Below are 19,294 nucleotides of genomic sequence, written 5' to 3' on the forward strand. Positions count from 1 at the left end.
TTTTCCTTTGTATTGGAATGATGATGAAGTTTAATCAACTTATGTTCATGTTGTTCTCTTATGTACGTGTTGCTTCCGGGTTGATATTTTTTATTTTTTGCCGGTTCAGTGCTCACATTGGGTTTTTGGTTTGGGTTCGGGTAACCCGAAACTCAGGATTTGGATATGGGTTTAACTCTTGCACCCATATTAAATTTGAGTTTTGGGTTTGGTTTGAGTTTGAGTGTTAAATTTGAGTTTGAATGTGAGAATGAGTAAACTCTCACCCATGGACAATCTTGTGCCCGTCAAGTTCTAAAGCGTATAAATAACATAGTTTGAGCCTTCATATAGTTGGGACAAACTTTGGTTCCGACCCATCATGCACTGAAATTTGACACGAGATTAACCTTTTACTGGCTTATGCAACTACATGTCTTCCTGAACTTACTCTTTTGCATGAGATCCTTGTCATTTATGAATACGTTAATCATTTCATAAGTCAATCACTAGTGTTTTTACCCGTGCGCTGCACGGCGAAAGATTTTTCTAATTTTTTATGCCAATTATTTTTACATGAAATTGACATGATTAACTACCACAAAACAATAGATAACAATTGAAATTAGGTTTGATTCGTTTACACAACAATGAAAAACTGAATGAATCTAACAAAGGTTGATGATTACAGAAATATATATATCGGCAACAAAAAGATGTCATATGAATGTTATGCATTCCACTTGTTGCTTGCTGCCCCATTATCATTGAAAGCCTGTTGAATCTGAAACAATTTAGAAAATGTTTTAAATAAGTAGATCAAAAAATACAGCACGTTAAATACAATGTGCATTATACAAAGAAGTACGAATTCAAAGATAGATAATCTAACCATTCATATGTTCTGGAATACTTCTTCATACACAACATTCCGAGTGCAATTAGATACTACTCCTTTGTCATCGACTATAAGTATCTTCAACCCTTTTCTAGATTTTACTCTTGATAGAGCTACATATAGCTGGCCATGCGTGAACACCGGCCTAGGAAGGTATAATCCAACATGCGATAACGACTGGCCTTGGCTCTTATTTATAGTCATAGCAAAACAAACAGTAATAGGGAACTGTCTCCTTGAGAATTTGAAAGGGAGGCCAGTATCAGAAGGAGTTAAGCTAAGCCTAGGAATATAAACAGGTTTACCTGTTTTAGAACCGGAAAGAGCTGTTGCAACAATGATATAAGGTGTCAAAGCGCTCACTATCAATCTTGTTCCATTACACAATCCAGCAGACTGATCAATGTTCCGAATTAGCATGATAGGGACACCAACTTTGAGAACAATTCTGTGGTTGGGAATACCAGAGCACTTAACATCATTTAGAAATTCTGAAGTGAACCATTCTGCATCTATTTCAGAGTCTTCATCTGACCTGCATGGCGTGTCATAACTCAAATATTATGTTTCCTCCCCAGGGATCATTGACATCATGAAGTTATTAACCTCTTCAACACTTTCAAGAGTGGGAGCAAGGAGTGCTCTTTGTTCAAAATATGCATGGTTCTCCAAATTTGCAACAACATTGGGATATGCAAAATTAACTAACTCAAGTAAGGGATTATCGGACTCCCTCACCAACAAATCAGATGGAATTTCTATAATAGAATCATCCTCATCAATTGGCTTAACCGTGCCATCGCCCACTTGTAGAAGCCAATCCGCAAATTCTTTGATCTCCAAGGATGAAGAAGAGGACCCTGCTTGTTGTAATCTCATGTTGGTAGTTAACTTCATTACTTTACAATGCTTCCATAGGTATGATGAATTCACAGAAGAAGAAATGATTTCTGATCTACTTCCTTTCAAAATTACTGGCAGAATCTGTCGAAAGTCCCCACCCAAAACAACTACCTTTCCTCCAAAGGGTTTATCATGGCCAAAAGTTGCTTGGGTCTTCATGATGTCATTCAAAGTTTTGTCTAGAGCTTCAAAACAGTGCTTGTTAAGCATTGGAGCTTCATCCCAAATGATAAGACTTGCTTTCTGAAGCATTTCAGCTTTATGAGAACCTTGACGGACATTACATGTTGATGATTCATGGATAGTGATCGGAATGGAAAATCTAGAGTGAGCAGTTCTACCTCCAGGTAATAGTAATGAAGCAATGCCACTTGACGCAACATTTAGAACAATCTTTCCTTCAGAACGCAACGCAGCTGAGAGGGTATTCCACACAAAAGTCTTACCAGATCCGCCAAATCCATATAGGAAAAAAAATCCTCCGTTATTGGACGAAACAGCATCCAATATCTGTAAATTGACATAATTTGTCAAAAAGAAAATATGAAACACATAATAATCGAATTTATTCATTTTTTCTCCTATTATGCTTTAATCGTAATTTATTACCTGGGTATACGCTCCTTTCTGTTCAGAAGTTAGGGAACAGACCAATTGTTGATGCTGTACGTTCATTTCATCCTTGTTGTAATTAAGCTCATCTGCAACAAATTGATTTTCAAAACGAAAGGTCTCACAAAATGATGGATAAGGTAAGCTAGGCCATTCTTTAAGTGACCTTCCATTAGTTCTCAACACCTTCTCTATCTCAATCAAACATAAGTTCATCAAATCCTCATCATTTATTTGAAGATCTGCAACAAATATTAAATGGATTTAAAACAATATAGAAAAACATTCTCTAAATCACGTAATGTATACAATCAAATCCAATTGTAAAGAGGTTGTTTCTTTGATATAGCAAAGGAAATGATTCCTTCTAAGATGCCCATTTAAAATAACACACAAAAATAAAAAAACGTCATTCAATATATTTAATAAGAACATAGTGCAAAAATACCTGGCATTTTAAGCAACCTTCTTCTGTGGTACAAAATGCCGTCAGCTAAAAATCTCCATGTCTTATCCCACACTTCTCTTGGCTTTCCTATAGCGTTTGTAGAGAGCAACGTTACAAACAAATGCCTCAAATAAGACCCTGAACCAATCTCACTCATGTGAATAATCCCATCAACATACTCCCTCTCATCTTCCATTAATCCCATAGCATCGCACGCATCTTGGAATGTTGGATAAACAACCCCTTTGACAGTTCTTAAACTTGCAAAACTGTCACAACCCCTCTGTTTTGTTAATAGAATCCTCATGTAATATACCTCGCCCATGCCTAGAGCGATATATTGAAGACGACCAAGGGAGAAACCTCTCTTTCTTGGCTCCCATACTTGCTTATCTTTCTTATAAACAAACATAGACGGATATTCAGCATACGTTAAACTTCTTCCCTCCGGGTATAGCTTATTCGCATTCATCCATGCTAAGAATTGAGTATCTTTAGTTGAACATTTTTCAACAACGCCTTCCAAGTCTTCATCATCGTTGAAAGTTACACACTGCTGACCGGGAAGATGAAATGATAAGCGCTTCACGGGCGGCCATCTCTCGTGGATATCAAATTTAAATGTCCTCCATGCTGCCTCACATGGAGTTAGATACCTAGCATTTCATTTCAGTTTAACAACTGAGTAAAAAAAAATTAAAAAAAAAAAGAAGAAAAACAATGTGATTACTTACCTGCAATCGTAGTACTGTTTAATTTCATCCTGGTTCGATTCTCCATTTCCAGCATTTGAAATTTGAACATTCACCCTATCACTGCCTTTGTTGATATTTTAAATAGATACTTTTATTGCATTTGATTTATTGCAATACTCCACGTTGATATGTCCATGATAATTCATCAAAAGTCGAGGATTGTAGGGAACAACAAAACCATTATCCAAAGGAACTCCTTTCTTGGCCATGTAATTCTGTCTTCCTTCTCTTAAAATTGGGAAACCATCATCATCAATGGTAGTGCAGTTCTGATATTTTTTGGGAAGTGTTTAGAACACTTTCCATCAACCATGCATGCACATTAGGATCAATAACCCCACACGGACCGTGGATCATGAAAGAGGAAACGGCCTTGTAAAGCTTTGGATAAATCTGCGGGTCAGGAAGCTCAGCTGAAATGAATTTATCAATGTCCTCTCCGGTTATCAATTTGTACTGGGGTTTCAACCATAGAAGAATATGCGCGTGTGGCAATCCACGTTTTTGAAACTCTACTGTATACATACCTTCAGAAAAAGTTAAACGAAATTAAATGGAAATCTAAAATTGCAGTATTAATGATATTGCAACATAAACATATATTTCCGGAAAAAAAAAATAATAAATGACATACCTGCATCAACAGGACCAAATATAGTGCCTTTCCTTAAATCAGACATCAGATTATCGAGCTTCATCTTGAAAACCCTAACACCAAATATCAGGTCTATCTTCAGCTCTCAAATTCCTAGCACGGACATACCTTTGAATTTCCCCCCATTGTGAATTACATGTTGCTGTAATAAAAAGATCAGGGTACCCAAACTTTTTGCAAATTGACATGGCATCCTGACAATTATTAAACATGTAACGACGACCTCCTGTAAAGGAAGGAGGCAATATAATCGCTTTCCTACAGATGACGGTCTGTCTCTCCCTTCTCAATTGCCTCTGCAACCCATTTAAATAATCTGCTCTTATGGTTTTCTGATTAAATCGAATATATGAAAGACGATTTGCTTCAATCATGGTATATGCGTCAACGACGAACTGTTGGAAACAACCTCTTAGCAAAAATAATGTTCCCATACTCACTGTTTCTGTCTTGAAGGCGGAATGAAATGAATTGCCTCATAGAGACTTTCCATCTTTTGTAGCTTCCCATGTTTCTAAAAATCTCACTAATGGGAATATCTTCACGGAAGCCATCTTCACCGTACGGAAATATAAGCGGATAGTGCAAAGGAATTAAAGCAGTATGTGTTTCATGAATGTTTGAAAGACATCCATCATTCATTTTCACTACAACATCTCTGCCAACGTCTGACTCCCCAATGTCCCCAACAATCAAGGCTGCAACCTCATCCGTTGACGGCATATTATAAGTTCTAGGATCTTTCCCCCGGGCTCTGAACAGACGGATAGATAACTGGGTTGATTCATCAGAGTTCAATCGTTCTCGGACCTGCCTAAATATTTTGGCTAGGACATTGTGTCTGTCAATCATCTGCTTAAGATCTTCCACTAAAGAAAGGTCAAGACCCTGTCCTCTCCCATTATAGCTACAAAAGAAATAGAATTTAAGAACATAAGGCTGTTAACAATTATATAATAAAAAATCAAAATGATCAAAAGAATTAATTTCAGGATTTCATACCTTAGATTCCTCACTCTATTAGAATTCTCATTCTGTGTATCATAAATATACAACTGAGCAAACTTAGGAGGTTGTCCCTGACGTGGAATTAAAGAACCCATACGGTGATAGTTCTGTCCACTCAATACAAATTGAGGGGGGCCTCCACCGTCATTAAGAGCAGTTAAAACCTTCCCACCCATAGACGTAAAGGAAAACATGCTATTATACGCTCTTATATTCTCCTTGAAATTTTGCGCCCTTGGTTCTCTATCTGTTATCAAGTCAAGAAGTAGAGGAGGAGGCTTAGGGATTAAGGGTAAATCAACCTTCCCCTTCATACAACACAATGAAAAAGCTGCAGCCCCATCTGAATCTATCTTCCCCGATTTCTCAGAAGCCCACATGAAAGCTCCGCAGTAAAAGCAAGCGCTGGTTGGATCTCCAAAATCAAGAACGTCTTTAAAAAAAATAGATGTCATCAATAGAGCCTCATGATTCAATAAAAAATAACATATATAAAATTTTGGTTAATGAAAAAATATTAGGATGATACCTGTATTTTCAGCTATCTGAAGCAAAGCAACAATGTTTGCTGGAATTTCAGGAATCACTTCATGCGTATGTTCCACATAATCCTCATCTGAATCCCCATGAGGTATCATATGAATTAAGAAAGTAGGTTAGATGTAAATAACAAAAATAATATCAAAAGAACTAATATTAAACAACTTTCTCTTAAAATAATTTTGATGTATGAAATATAACCTGATTCAGCATCTTCAGAATCACTGCTTAATGCTCCAGGTTCACATAAAGCCACATTAGATGGCCCTGCTTCATCTGCAGTTCCATTAGAGGGAGAAAACCTTCCTCTCTTGGTATCCAAAGCTTTCTTTCTTAAATAACGCGACCACTTTGATTCCGAACGGATAGGGGTAGGCAACTCTTTAATTATTTTAACTTTTTTCATTCTAGATGGAGCCCTCGTTTGTTTTTCTCGTTCAGGTTTGTTTGGCTTCAATATTGATGGAGAAGGATGTTTTGATGACGTAGCAATGACAGTAGATAGGGGAGGATTGGAAGAATTACTATCAAAACTTTTTGGAAAAATCTCATTCATTTGTGTTTTGGAATGTTCCAATGAAAAATGACTAACTGAAGCCAAAGTGGCTTGATCAATGGACTTTCTTTTGCTGTTCGCATTTGAAAACTGCCTATCCATTATTTCCTTATAAGTTAAGGAAGGTGAATTATCAAATGAAATGAGATTTACAGGGTTGTTCTCATTACATAATACAGAACCTCCAACACCTACAGAAAAAAAAAAGAAATCAATAAACAAAAAACCATGGTTAAATTAACTTAAGAGATGTCACGTACAAACTCAAAAACAATTTACAAAAGAAACAACAAAAATTCACCTGAACTTGGAAAAGGTTGTTGACATTGGGACGAACCTCCAGCTTGATTTGTTTTCCTTTTTTTTTGAGAACATGGTTCATGAAGAGCTTTCTCATATTGATTAGGTACTGAAAAATGAGATAATTTAGATTCACAGCACTTGAAATAAGGAGCAAGGGAAAAAACAACCAAAAAAACCAGGGACATACTAACCTAGAGTTCTGGATTTATTCCTTGAATTACCAACTCGAGCATTATGCGAAGAAGATGGAGACACATTTGTTATATTGGACAAAGGTCTTCTTGTTGAGATAGAAGAAGACACAGATGGAATGATGGATCCCCCGGTTGCTGCAAAAAATTAAAATTATACAAATACAGATAGTTAGAACATCTCACATTAGAAATTTGCCTTCGTTGGAAAAAAAAACAGAGGGAAACAATAGGTTCTCACCTATATTTTTGTCAGGAGATAAATCCTTTCTGCTGCTCCTTATCAATCTCCTTCGAGCTCTAGATTCTTTTGAGCTTGACCCCGGAGTTAACCGGGGAGAATCCATGTATCAAATTCTTAAAAGACAAAGGAACACTTGAAAGAAAAAAAGGATTATAACATCAGAGGGAGTTTAGAGAGCCTTTATAGAAGAAGTATTTAGGCATACAGCAAACTCATCATGAAAAGTGAAAAGAGTTGAAAACGTTGCAAGTTTCAAGAGGTGGAAAAACCACACGTTAATGGAGTGTTTGGTATTTCAATATGGAATTAATTCCTTTTTTTTTTTGGAAAAACAAATTCTTTATTCTGAATCAATAAATTAGATTTCTTAAACTGAAAGTATCTAACAAAAAAAGAAACTAAATAATTAAATAATTTATTTAAATATATTATAATATTTAAAATCTTGATTATGAAGTTGTTACTATAATTTAAAATGAGTTCTAAAAAAAAAACAAATAAATCGTTATAATTATGGGAGGTTATGAGATAAAACCAATTTGATGAAAATAATGGAGAATTCAAACGTTAAAGGTGGCTTTTTTTTGTTTTTTGGTTATCAAAGCATGTTATGTGGTGTTTGGAATTTCAATAGAGTATTAGTATGTTTTTTGGAAATACAAATATTTTGTGTTAAATAATAATAAGGTATATTTATTATTCATACTTTATACATTATTTAGGAATATGCAACAAACCCAAAACCAATAAATGCATAATTGATTTAAATATAAAATATATTTTAAAAGATATATGTGAGGTTGTTTAACTATTTTAAAATGCTGTCAAATAAATAACAAATCTTTCTTAATCGTCCAAAATATAACAAACTTTTAAAAACTAAATATTCTCCAATTTCCCTCAATCGATATATTAAAATATCTAAACGTAATATTGCCCAAATCGCTTATAATACAAATATACAAAATATAATAAAACATATAGAAAAATTAATTGAAATACAATAACATCTTTTAATTATTTTAATGACTTCCAATTTCTTCTTTAAATTGGGTAGTGCCTAATAGTTCCTCATTCCCAAGACTATTGATAGCAAAAAAAATCATGAATAAGAAGATAGAAAGAAGTGGGTTATAATAAGGGACAACAGTTTTAAAAAAGAATTATTGGAACTAAAAAAAATTAATAAAAGTAATTTTATTTTTCTTCATAGGGTATTATAACCTAGAATCTATTTATATTTCTAGAAAATATAAATATATTAACTTCCAAACAAATAAATCTTATAAAATTAACAAAATCTGTTATGAATGGGAGATAATTCACGTTAAGGAAGGAGGGGGGAATAAGTTATTAACTAATCATATATTGGTGATAGATGAATCATTTTAAATTGGGGGCAAATACTATACTCATTGTCAAACCCTTTATACAAAATATAATAAAACATATAGAAAAAATAGGTGAATTGTTATTAAATCTTCCTTCGATAAGGACGAAAAAATGTAAAGGAACAAAAATAAAAGTTTTTTAATTAAATACATGGTTTTCCCACAAAAAATACAACACGCTAAATTTCAATATTATTGAGATATATGTAACAAAGGGCGTCCTAACACCATTTGATCTTAATGAAAATTATGGAAATAGTCAATTTTTTTCTTTTCATAATGTCCACTGAAAATGATCTTTTAATAATGTTGTGATTGATTATAAAAAAGGGTATCATTGTTGGAATTTTAAAGAATATAAATGGGGCCTAAGCTTGATTTGGGGGGGTGGAAGAATGAGTTAAATGGGGTGTTTTAGGGGGGAGATAGAATAATTGGCTGCCCACACTAACATATAGAAGGATATAAGGATTTGGGTTCTCTTCTTGTATGGGATACGCCATAAATTATTTTATTCAGTTTAAATTAAACATATGGAATTAACCAATAACATTTTTAATTGTTAACAAAATTAAAAAATTTAACTTAATTTATCCTACTTATTATATACCCACTCCTAAAAAGAAAAAATACTTTACACAATTATTCCTGAGGATGGCAAGCACAAAAAAAATCGATTCATACTAAAAAAGATAACAAACATAATAGATGGAAATCTCAAAGTAGAACATAACTCAATATCATTAGACGAAATTACAAAAATAGGGGGGCATGCCTAAGAGCAAAACATAATGAGAATTTTTTTTTTCTCTGGCACATGAAGAAACACCCCATACAATTTTAACCCATTCATTGAAACACACTAACAATTACAATACTATCTAAATGTCAATTTGGTCTCCATAGTTCACGTATGCAATTCCTTCTTCCGGGCTTGTAAATTGAAATAGTAAATAGTCATCCGGGGAGAACTGGTTAGCTTCACAGAAGAACCTCCATCCACTTCCAATTTTGGCATAACGATGACAGGAACTGATTAGAATACGACACTCAAACGGGATTCTTTTAGGACCTACGAACATCCAACTGTGTAGGCCAGCTTCTATGAGATACGCAGCAGCATCCTTTGGGACATACTGAATATAAATCAAAGAAAAATATAATGGAAAAATGCATGTCAAAGAATAAAAGACATGAACAAAAAAATGAACAAAAAGGAAAAACATATGTTAAAAACAACTCACCAAATGACTCTTTGTTGCATAGTATGTAGTAAGAGTGCATGTGAAAATACACTGAAAAATGATGCCAGGATCTGGGATAGGCGCCACAGGAATTATAACATCTCCATCCACTAAGCCATCATCATTTTCAATTATTTCTGGTTCTATTTCTGCACCATCAACGACATTATCAGCAGCAACAACATCAGGCACTTCTTGACCTCCTTCTACATCGAGTTGTTGACGAATTGTTAGATCCGTTGTTGCAACAACTCCACTACTTTGGGCAGAAATATACCCATCGCACTCTATATGATCAAGCAAGGAACTTTCTGAAGAAAGGCTTTGTCGAAGATTACTATAAAATTCATCATCATCATCATCTGATTTGTAAATATCTCTAAGAGGAGCGCCAGGTACATAAAGTTCCTTGCCTTCACTATTGAAAATATACATGTTAAAAACACAATCCTCAATCAAATGCATCCATATAGTGCAAGTTCCTCGCAGATAATAATCTTTTCTCAACTGCTTCCATCCATGGGTTAATCTAGGTCTAACAACACTCATGTTAAACTTAACGACGTTGGTACATCCCCATCATCAATCAATAACCAATTCTCTTTTAATTCATCCTTAAACTGCCTGACAAACTCCAGCATCACTTCGCCTTCATCCTGGGAATGAAAAAAAAAGGATTATAAAGGGATGAAAATAAAAAATCAGAATAAAAAAAAATTCAAAAGATGTAACTCGTGCCTCATCCTCACGGCTAACAACAGGCAGAAAGAATTTATAAAACGGGGGAGGAGAATGTTTGGTCTTGGGCATTGAGATTGAGATAAAGGAATAACTGAAGGTGAAGCAGAACTATGGAGTACTTAAAAGAGAGAAAAGGGATTAACACAAATGGGGCAGATAGAGAAATCGATTCAACCATGATAATGAATTTATAGTCTCACGTTAGAATGTGGGAGGTCAAGAAAATATTCAAAACGTAAAAATGTATGAAATAAATTACACTTGGAAATCTGCACACAGAATTATAATCACACATATGGAGATTAACAGTCTCTATCATTTAAATATATTTACTATAACAACCTAGTCTAAATCATGGAAAGAGATAGATATTTTGGGGAAGAAAAAACATTTATACAATAGGAATAGATATCATCATTTATAATTATAACCATAAATTATCACACTTTCCTAGAGAATTCAGTAATTTACCAAAAGAAATAACTCCAACTCGAAAATTAGATATATAATGAAGAGTATAAGATGGGTATTCAGCATAGAGTATAGGAAATGAAGAAAATATAAAAACTTACAAATTATTTAAAATAATAACGATAAAAAAAAACCAAAAACAGAAATCAATTATTTGATATGTAGTGATAAATTTTTTTGAAATCCAAAATAAATAACCTCTCAATGAAATACGGATAACATTGAGTTGAACATATATCAATGATTATTGAAGGAATGAAATATTGCAAAATTTAATGTGCATTTAAATTCCACTTAACCTTTAAAACAAAAAATACACTTAAAAATAAAATATACTAAAAGAGTTTAAAACATGCCTCTACGTGGACCCCATATATTCATCATCTATTAAAAATTGAAAAATCATTGCAAGATATCGAACAAAAAAAAAATTAGAAAATAAAGAATTTGAAAAAACTGAGTTATCAATTTAAAGATATTTCTGGGAAAAAGATTATATGCTCAATTGTTATATCCATTAGTTTGTTATACGAATAACAATAAATATAAAATCCTCTATCAAATACAACACTTATCATCTGGCAACCCATAATAAACACAATGGGGGATCCTTATAGTCAGTTCTGTTAAAAATCATAATGAAGGAGGATTTCTTAAATATCCCACACTCTGGAGGGGTGTTTGTATTCTTGACAATTTCTCTAATATGAATTGTTAATTAAAAAAAGGATAATCTAGGATAATATATAAAGGGAATAGGGCGTTTTCCCTTCCAAAACATCTATATATATTTTAAATTTTAAACAATAGTCAGAAACAGGGCTATAGGTGATAGGCATGGATTTAAATTTTATGAAAAAATCATAAATCACTTAAATAGTAAAAAATTATAAATCACTTAAATAGTTAAAACAAAAAACAATAATTTTAAAGGTTTAACAGATCCATAAGGAGTAGTATATATTGGAAGTTGTTGTTGAGAAAATTATAATAAGATTTAATGTTATATCCATTAGATTGTTATAGGAATTACATTAACCTTAGAAGTTTCTATCAAATTTCCCCTACTCATATGCCATACAATGGAAAACATAGCCACCCAATTTAATACACGTTTTTTTTAATCCTATCCCTTTTTTCTTAATAAATATCCAACCTTATTATTTAATCCATTTGTTAAATTAATCCTTATTGAAAAAGATACTTTTAGAAGCACGTTATACAACATTTTTTCATGAATTGCACGCTTCAATTATCTATATATATAATTTAAACAATAATAAAAACCACATATTTGAATCTAGGAGTGAAAGGGGATTGAAGATTGGAATAAAATTGTAAAAAATATGAAAAGATTAAAACTACTTCTTCATTCCATGAGAAGCAACATTACACATAATGCAAACATTCCTTGCAATTCTTCAACGTTAGAAGCACATAGATATGATACTTGATCAACACATCGATACAAACAACCCCATATTGAGAACACTCCAAAGTCTGATAACATAAACACAAATGTCAAGCCTAATTAGAAAAAAGGACTACGTCCTGACAATATAAACAATGCGGTTGACAGCATTGGTGAAACGGAATCGGAGCCTATCACTTGCACCTATGTCGTTATAATCGCAAAAACTACTCCATCCATGTCCCATCCTTGCATTTCCGGAATTTGGGCGAAGGCTCATGTGAAATTCTCCTGGATATAGGTTAGGACCAACAAAATACCACTTATCAACCCCGGCTTGTCTGATATATGTAGCAGCATTTTCGGGGACAGGCTGCATTTAAAAAAAAAATATAGAATATGTATGAGATCAGAGGGAAGCTTTAGTATGAAACAAAGATGAAAAAACTATCTTTGGTAGATTACGAAATTCATATATCAACAAACAGTAAAAAAAAAAGAACTCACAACTTGATTTAATGAGAACCACTCGTGAGTGATCTGGGTATCAAATTCAAATTCATAGGTAGATTCCTGAACCACAGTTTGCTCAGGAACATCAAGATTCATTTCACCCACTTGAAACGAAAGTTGATCATCATCTGATAAAAAAATAGGTTCAGAAATTTCAGGAGGAGAAGTTGAAGGATTTCCCTGATACAAAGGAGGGCCTTGAGAGGACTGTCCAGCAAACCTAAAGTCAGGATAAAAGTCGAGAACACCAAGAGAATCAGTCTCATGATCCACGCTCCAGTCGATAGGAGGAGGACCTCCAGGCACTTGTATTTCCTTGTGGCTTGAATCACGAACATCAATTTTGAAGATTGAATCATCAACCTCATGGAACCAAATTGTGCAATTCCCCTCCAAGTTGTAGTATTGCCTCAATTCATACCAACCTGTTGTTAGGCGAGGCCTTTGCTCATTCATGTTAAAGCCAACAGTATGTTGCTTCATTGCATCATCAATTAGAACCCATTGTGGCTTTAGCTTGTTGATATTTTTCCTCACGTAAGCAGGACTCAGTTCACCCTCCCTCTGTAAAAAGGCAAAATTAATAAGAGGAAGAGAATGGAAGAAAATGAGGAACATGGAAAGGATTTAGCAAACTTTGATTTACCTCTAAATAGCAACTTCTAACAGGAAAGAAACTCTTGTAAAAGAGGCGTGGATGGTTAACTGGATCCATAGCAAAATTTGGAAACAAAAAAGACTTTGAGAAATATGGAGAAGTTGTCATTGGAACGTATGAAGTAGAGAAGTTTATATAGAAGAGAAAGAACCAAATGGCATGGTGGTTGAGTTTCCATGCAAAATGTGGAGGTTACACGTGTGTTAACCTATTGCACCCTTTCAAAAGAATATGATTGGGAATATGAATTTTGGCATTCAATCCACATTCAATGAGCAATGATTAGATTCAAGAACAAAACATCAGTTCACATATGAAAGGTTGGTGTAAAGGAAGGATTCTTTTGGTCTTCACGTGGCTACATACTTTTTTTTTGCTATCAATAGTTTTGGGAATGAGGAACTATAAGGCACTACCCAATTTAAAGAAGAAATTGGAAGTCATTAAAAAAAATTATAAACGGTTTTGGGAATCCAAAAGGATGAATAAGAAGATAGAAAGAAGTGGGTTATAATAAGGGACAACAATTTTCAAAAATAATTATTGGAACTAAACAAAATTAAAAAAATTAATTTTATTTTTCTTCATAGGGTATTATAACCTAGAATCTATTCATATTTATAGAAAATATAAATATATTAACTTCCAAACAAATAAATGTTATAAAATTAACAAAAATCTGTTATGAATGGGAGATAATTCACGTTAAGGAAGGAGGGGGAATAAGTTATTAACTAATCATATATTGGTGATAGATGAATCATTTTAAATTGGGGGTATATTTAAAATGAATTAAATATAAAATTCTATTTTTTTTTGTTACTTCTGAAAACAGGATATAAAAATCTATATACTAACAAACAGGTTTTGTGTAACATGAAAAAAAAAATGGATACCATCTAAGTAGATCAAACCCTTATTTTTAAAAGGGATACGTATATGTTATATTTTCAAAAAAATATGTATGCTAATTTTAAAATAAGGGATATTTCCAAAAAGATAGAAACAAATTAAGGAAGGAGGGGGGACTTAAGAAAAATAAATTTTATAATCGGAAATTAGGGAATTATATATAATGAAATACAAAAATTAGAGTTAAATAATATTAAACACTGTTATTACTTAGAAATTTTGACCAATAAAAAAAGAGAAATCTATTAACTCAAATTCGTATTTTGGGTTGTTGAGTTGTTATAGAAACTCAAAGTATTAAAATAATCCAATTTATCTTACATATGAATTCAATATCTCATAAACGAATTTCAATATTTCTAACTGAAATTGATATAAAGTAAAATTATGTGCGTGATATCCAATTTTGAAAAAAATATTATTAAGTTGATAACATTCATGTGGAAGGAAGAAACAACATCCAATCTTTATTTGATTTGATAATTCTTTAACAATTAAAAATAGCATTTGTCCTCACTGATCACACAACGTTAGTTTTTATTGAAACATAGCTTCAAATTATGATTTAAATTGATAATATCCTTAGCTGTTTGACAATATCAAAAGTAGATATTTTTTGCAATAATTTCATCGTTATACACAAAAAAAAAATAACTCGTATGAAAAATACTAATGAAAGGTAAATATAACAAATGCTAATTAATAGATCAACTTATGGAAAAAGGGAACATTGCATAAGATAAACGGTGTATCCGATCATCGGATGAAAAAGTCAAGTACATCCCTTAGAGGGCAAAATTGAAAGGATCTTCAAAATGACAAACTACAAAATCATAATGAAAATTCGCATAACACCATCAATGGCTCATAGAGCCAACAAAAAACATCAAAAAAACAAAACACTTTTGAATAGACATAAACTCTCTCAAATTTTCTCTTTCTTGACCATCTTCAGAGGCTTCTTGTTGTCAGAAATAGGATTTGCTTCAGGGCTAGGACGTTTAGCAGGAGGAGAATCATTGCTTTCCACATGAAGAGGTTTCTCAGAATTCACATTGTATGGTAGGGAAGCTTTGATGATACCCTCCGTTTCAACATTAAGAGCTTTGTCCTGCAGTAAAAAAAAAACAAAAATTGGATAAGACACTTATATAATATTAAAGGGTGTAACTAAAATCTTAATAAATTTCTCACATGAGATAACACAAACCTGAACATTCTTTTTAGAAGAAGCAGAAACGTTCTTTTTAGAAGCCACTGATTTCATTTTTTGTGGGACTTTGACCTCCTTATCATGAGCCTTCATTGGTGTAATATTAAACGTTAGAAGAAAGACAATATAATAAAAAATTAATAAGATTTAGATCCAACTCAAGAAACTAAAATTAGTAAAGGAAATTTCAGGACCAGATCATCGTGCTTAGTTGCTGAAAGCTCGGGATTTTCTAGGGGGGATGATCCATTAACACCACTAACTAATTTAGAAGAGGCTTCAATAGCAGCAGGTTCATTGATCAAGTTATATGGATAGCAGGCTGTAGAAGAACCACCGGGAGCACCATTCGAAGCCTTACAAACATCAAGACACTGTAATGGGAGAAGACAACACTATATTATATTAAGCAAATGTTCAAAAAATGCATTCAGAGTAAAACCAAATACGATTCTAACATCTTTTTTAGGTAGAATTTCTGCCTTTCCCTTGTTGGATTTCTTTTGGGTTTCGAACTGCATTTTCAGTTCAGAAACAGGAGCCAACACTATAGAACCTTCTCGACAACCTCTACTTTTATCAGCAACAGGAGAATTGTTTGAAGAAAGCCCACCAGCAACATTAAAATCTTCATTAAGATCCTAATTTCATAAAAAAAGAAAATTAGAAAAAAGATCACAATAATGAAAGAAACAAAATCATAAAATCAGGTAAGATGTACAAAACCTTAGCAAAACTTGAAGAAGATCCTTGGCCAACACTCCCTGAGCTAGGAGTTGTTAAAAGCATATAGGGAGGAGAGCTTTCTAAGTGGGGATTTGCGTTCTTAAATTGGGAAATGACTTCAGGATCAGAACAAATTCTCTTCACCTTATAAGATGGCTCAAACCATGTGTTGGAACTATTGTCAACTTCAATCTTGAATAAAAATGACTTATCAATCAAACTCATAATCTCCGACGGAACCTGAGAATCGCTAGGGTCCTGGAATTGAAAATATAATTTAGTTAGAGAAAAAATAACACAAATTTAATTGAAAAGTAGTGGATTTAGGTATATATGAAATAACCTTATGGCATTTTTCAACCAATTCAGAACATGGCTTATTAAGAAGATTGTTGGCCTCTTGATCAAATAAAACAAAGGTTGTCGAATCTTTAGCATCCATAACCCTCAAACGAATTTTGTATTTAGGAATTGCAGTAACAACATGGCGAACACAGGCTTCACAAAAGTACATGTCCTCAGCTGGGTACACCTTTTTGTTACACTTGCAAGCAGGGTAATACCAACTGTTGTCATCAGGAATGAATTTAATAGTGGCAAACACAACACAAACAGATTTCTGATGAAAAGAAATTAGAAAAAGTTAGGGAAATGGAAAAAACATTATAAAAAAAAACAAACCAATAAATAAAAACAAAATAAAATAAACAAACCTCAGCCAAATCTTTAATCTGCTCAATGGTTTTCCCTTCATTTTGTTTTAGAAAATCCTCTGCTGGAGATAGTTTTGCCGAATCCTGAAGCTGGCAAATGACTTTAGCAGCAGGGCATTAGTCTCCAAAAAACCTTTCTCGAATTGGACCAGCTTCATCAATAGCACGATTAAAAAGAATTTGGGTTGCCCCATACACGTTTTGAATGCTAGGCCTCCCTGTGAATTACAAAAAAAGGAAGTTAGAATCTAAGGACGCCATTACGAATTTAATTAAGGAGAATGATTACAAAAGAACAAAAAACAAAAAACAAAAAAAACCTTTAAACGGTTTTATCTTCGCAAATTGGACAACAACTACAGCGTTCGTCATATCCCCAGAAGCCAATTGCCCAACAATTTCATCCACATATTTTCCAAAAAAAGCTGCCTCGACACGAACTCTAATCAAAAGAGAAAAACTCAAATCAATAAACGCCACATAAGATAATTGAATCAAAATTATGGTACAAATTTACACATACCCTTCCTGTTCAATTTCTAGTGTGATCCTCTTTTGCACTTTACCATGCTTCTCAAACTCCTGCTCACCAGAGGAGCCAGTCAAGATACCTATGACATCTGGAAAAAATAAAACTTTTAGAGGACCATAACAACGTTATATAATGTAAAAGAAAAACAAAATAAAACATAATAACAACAAAATCACAACGATTCTACAAATAAATATATTAACAGAAAAAACAAAAATTGAAATAACAAAAAAATAACGTATAAAGATAACAAAAAAGAGCAACAATCAAATTAAGGGGAGAATAATTTATAGATTGAAAGACAGAATGAATAAAAAAATAAACAGATAAAATCTACCTATGAGGAAGGATGTGTCAGGATCCTTGAAGACAACATCAGATAGAGGCATGAAGGTAAAAGGTTTTCCTGTGATGGGGGTGTTAACCATAAGCCTAACACTGGTATGCATTTGAAATTACCTTGTATGGATGAGAGGTCGTCCTGAAATCACCGCCGTTCTCACAAACACCAAAAAATGATATCTGGTATACACAGCCCTCAAACAACTGATTCTTGAATCGGTAGACTAAAGTACGCCGGATTGAAGCATGTATTTTGCAGCCCTACATAAAAACAAAAAAGGACGTTAAAAAATATTCTCAAAACATAAACCCATAAACATTGAGGAATATAGGGTAAAAATGAAACCTTGGAGTCCATCAAAACCATCTCCAACGATGAAGGGAGCTTAGATCCAGAGTAGCTAGGAGTAAACCACAACCTTACAACCTTCACAACAATGGCCCAAGTTTCTTTGGAAGCATCAATCTTGGACACATCATCAACTCTGAGAGACATCTTAAGAGGGAATGAAGAACAAATTATGAAGAGGAAAAACACTTAATTCAGAAGGGATTGTGGATGAGGGCATCACAACACAACTACTTATATAGAAGACTCTACATGGGTTGAAACCTTTGAATTTTCATTTCAAAATAAGAATTGGAAACAACAAAATGAGGGGGGATGAACAAACAATTATTGGGCACATATAGAGAAAATCAAAACACAAAGTCCCAATATTCATTAAAGGGGCGTGAACAAAAAATCAAGGAATGGAGAATGGAATGTTGAGCCAATAAATGGAAGATGATGAATTTGATATATATTGGGTTAATAAGGAATTCTCATTCTGTGTATAAACGTGAAGACATAATGGGTGAAAGAGAATAAAAGAAAGGAGATAAAATAGATGAATTTAAAATTAAATATTTTTTATTTTAATTACTTAGTGGGCGGTTTTATATAATACATAGGGAATGTAGAAATACAAATAAAGGAGGTTGAATAATTAAATCATTTTCGAATCTAAATGAAAAAGGACCGGATTCATAAAAGGGAGGATAAAGAGAGATAAAATCAATGAAGATTAATGTTAATTGTACATTGAAATTTGACCAACAATAAACACTCAATGATTCTATGCTTATGCCAAGATAATGGGGGAGACCAACTTAATGGAGATAGTGGAAGAAGAAGGAAAATGAAGGTTGGAGGAATAAAAATGAATATAATATTCATGGAGGGACACGTGTCACGTTGAGATGCAAAGGGGAGGGAATAAAATATTGCAAAATATTCAGGAGCTGAGGTTTTTGATAATGACATGCTTGGAGTGTTACTGCTTTAATATATAT

General features: G+C 33.2%; 4 protein-coding genes and 1 pseudogene across 4 annotated transcripts; all 5 read right to left on the bottom strand.

The window, feature by feature from the left end:
- Positions 1 to 874: 874 nt before the first annotated feature.
- LOC130716066 (uncharacterized) lies at positions 875 to 2,839 on the bottom strand (annotated as a pseudogene).
- On the bottom strand, positions 2,372 to 4,624 carry LOC130712358 (uncharacterized). Its single transcript, XM_057562192.1, has 7 exons — positions 4,359 to 4,624; positions 4,230 to 4,303; positions 3,917 to 4,122; positions 3,774 to 3,864; positions 3,575 to 3,659; positions 2,841 to 3,496; positions 2,372 to 2,634 (listed from the first exon to the last, which is right to left on the bottom strand). The coding sequence occupies exons 1-7, from the start codon at positions 4,622 to 4,624 to the stop codon at positions 2,372 to 2,374; spliced, it is 1,641 nt and encodes a 546-aa protein (XP_057418175.1).
- A 4,629-nt stretch (positions 4,625 to 9,253) lies between these two features.
- LOC130715847 (uncharacterized) lies at positions 9,254 to 10,286 on the bottom strand. The gene is made up of 2 exons (XM_057565979.1): positions 9,728 to 10,286; positions 9,254 to 9,619 (listed from the first exon to the last, which is right to left on the bottom strand). The coding sequence occupies exons 1-2, from the start codon at positions 10,274 to 10,276 to the stop codon at positions 9,365 to 9,367; spliced, it is 804 nt and encodes a 267-aa protein (XP_057421962.1). The 5' UTR covers positions 10,277 to 10,286; the 3' UTR covers positions 9,254 to 9,364.
- Positions 10,287 to 15,133: 4,847 nt separating this feature from the next.
- Positions 15,134 to 17,192, bottom strand: LOC130713823 (uncharacterized). The gene is made up of 7 exons (XM_057563636.1): positions 17,086 to 17,192; positions 16,716 to 16,991; positions 16,373 to 16,630; positions 16,105 to 16,287; positions 15,841 to 16,020; positions 15,644 to 15,733; positions 15,134 to 15,544 (listed from the first exon to the last, which is right to left on the bottom strand). The coding sequence occupies exons 2-7, from the start codon at positions 16,884 to 16,886 to the stop codon at positions 15,359 to 15,361; spliced, it is 1,068 nt and encodes a 355-aa protein (XP_057419619.1). The 5' UTR covers positions 16,887 to 16,991; positions 17,086 to 17,192; the 3' UTR covers positions 15,134 to 15,358.
- A 10-nt stretch (positions 17,193 to 17,202) lies between these two features.
- On the bottom strand, positions 17,203 to 18,098 carry LOC130712359 (uncharacterized). Its single transcript, XM_057562193.1, has 4 exons — positions 17,955 to 18,098; positions 17,609 to 17,705; positions 17,406 to 17,527; positions 17,203 to 17,303 (listed from the first exon to the last, which is right to left on the bottom strand). The coding sequence occupies exons 1-4, from the start codon at positions 18,064 to 18,066 to the stop codon at positions 17,203 to 17,205; spliced, it is 432 nt and encodes a 143-aa protein (XP_057418176.1). The 5' UTR covers positions 18,067 to 18,098.
- Positions 18,099 to 19,294: the final 1,196 nt, after the last annotated feature.

Source organism: Lotus japonicus, chromosome 4 (genome assembly GCF_012489685.1).
Source record: "Lotus japonicus ecotype B-129 chromosome 4, LjGifu_v1.2".
NCBI classification, from domain to species: Eukaryota; Viridiplantae; Streptophyta; class Magnoliopsida; order Fabales; family Fabaceae; genus Lotus; species Lotus japonicus.